Here is a 1464-nt window from a genome sequence, read left to right as displayed (position 1 = left end):
CCAGAAAGGGTCTTATAAGTCCTTATTTCAACATGTGTCTTACTACTATGAACCCTGACTATACCTTCCCTCAGCAACACTATGAGAGCATATAGTGCCCCCAACAACAGGCATTAATTAATATATCAATAGAGTAGAGAAACATTAAGACTTTGGTAGTAAATACATTTCGTGTTTATTTATCTTTTTTATTTTTTATTGAGACGTTCCAAGTGCCTGTGACTTTCCGGGCCGAACAAGCTTCGTATTTCAGTACTTTACTAGGAGGCCGCGTATAAGCCTCGAATATTTTTACCGTGTGAACGCTAAGTATACGGTACTGAAATCTTCGTGTGAACGCAGCTTATACGAGTCCATGCGTATATGTATATAAATTTATTGATACAATGTACGTGTCAATACAAGCTATTGCTGCGTTCACACGAGGAGTTTAGTTGCGTTCACACGCTAAAATATACGCGGCTTGCTTAGCCACGGCTTGCTTAGCCGCGATTGCTCGGGCTTGCTTAGCGCGGAATCATATTCCGCGCCAACTAAGCCGCGTATATTCGGCACCACGCTGGCCGCGTATTGTTTGTCGTGTTAACGCATTCGAATTGCGAAACTGTAGCGCTCTAACCTAGACTGCTACCCGTTCGCTGCACGACGTTAGTGTAGCGCGTGGAACTGTCGACCGGATACCAGTCTATATTATACCTAGCTAGCTAGCTAAGCCTCGAATCTCGTGTATCTCGTGTGAACGCATTTTAACCGAACTTAGCACCAACTAAGTACGGTACTAGCTAAGCCGTGTATACGTGTGAACGCAGCTTATGCGAGTCCATGCGTATATTATGTATATAAATTTATTGATACAATGTACGTGTCAATACAAGCTATACGAGTCCATGCGTATATGTATATAGATTTATTGATACAATGTACGTGTCGATACAACCTATCTGACAGCAGCAGCAGCAGAAGCAGCAGTAACAGCAGCTAGGAGCAGCAGCACCACAAACAACAACAGCAACAGCAGCAACAGCAGCAGCAGCAGCTAGGAGCAGCAGCAGCAGCAGGATGGCCGAGGCAGACATGGTGTTCGTGAATACGGAGTACGGCAAGGATTACGTGCGACTGCTACACGTGCGCAGAGAAGGTCCGCTACATCACACCCGCGAGATAGAGGTGAGAGCGAGAGTGACCTCCGTGAGAGGGAGGGTGGAGGAGAGAGTAGGAGCTATTAGAGAGAGGTAGAGGAGAAGGGGTGGAGGAGAGAGGAGAGAGTAGGAGCTCTTAGAGAGAGGTAGAGGAGAAGGGGTGGAGGAGAGAGGAGAGAGTAGGAGCTCTTAGAGAGGGGTAGAGGAGAAGGGGTGGAGGAGAGAGGAGCAGCTCTTAGAGAGGGGTAGAGGAGAAGGGGTGGAGGAGAGAGTAGCAGCTCTTAGAGAGGGGTAGAGGAGATGGGTTAGAGGAGGGAGGGTAATA

The 1464-nt window shown here is 47.3% G+C and overlaps 1 protein-coding gene across 3 annotated transcripts in view; it reads left to right on the top strand.

The window, feature by feature from the left end:
• The window catches only part of LOC106810104 (uricase-like), a 13890-nt gene that overhangs the window by 1459 nt on the left and 10967 nt on the right, over positions 1–1464 (top strand). Inside the window, exon 2 of one of the 3 annotated variants that reach the window (XM_014813378.1) lies at positions 967–1167. In XM_014813378.1, coding sequence (XP_014668864.1) covers positions 1060–1167 — 108 coding nt within the window. In that variant the 5' untranslated portion in view covers positions 967–1059. Of the gene's footprint in view, positions 1–951; positions 1168–1464 lie in introns of all 3 variants that reach the window. The other 2 variants (XM_014813379.1, XM_014813376.1) reach the window with 2 other exon arrangements.

Source organism: Priapulus caudatus, unplaced genomic scaffold (assembly GCF_000485595.1).
Source record: "Priapulus caudatus unplaced genomic scaffold, Priapulus_caudatus-5.0.1 Scaffold410, whole genome shotgun sequence".
Lineage (NCBI taxonomy): Eukaryota > Metazoa > Priapulida > Priapulimorpha > Priapulimorphida > Priapulidae > Priapulus > Priapulus caudatus.
Note: the sequence above shows the minus strand (reverse complement) of the source record. Positions and strands in the feature narration are given on the sequence as shown.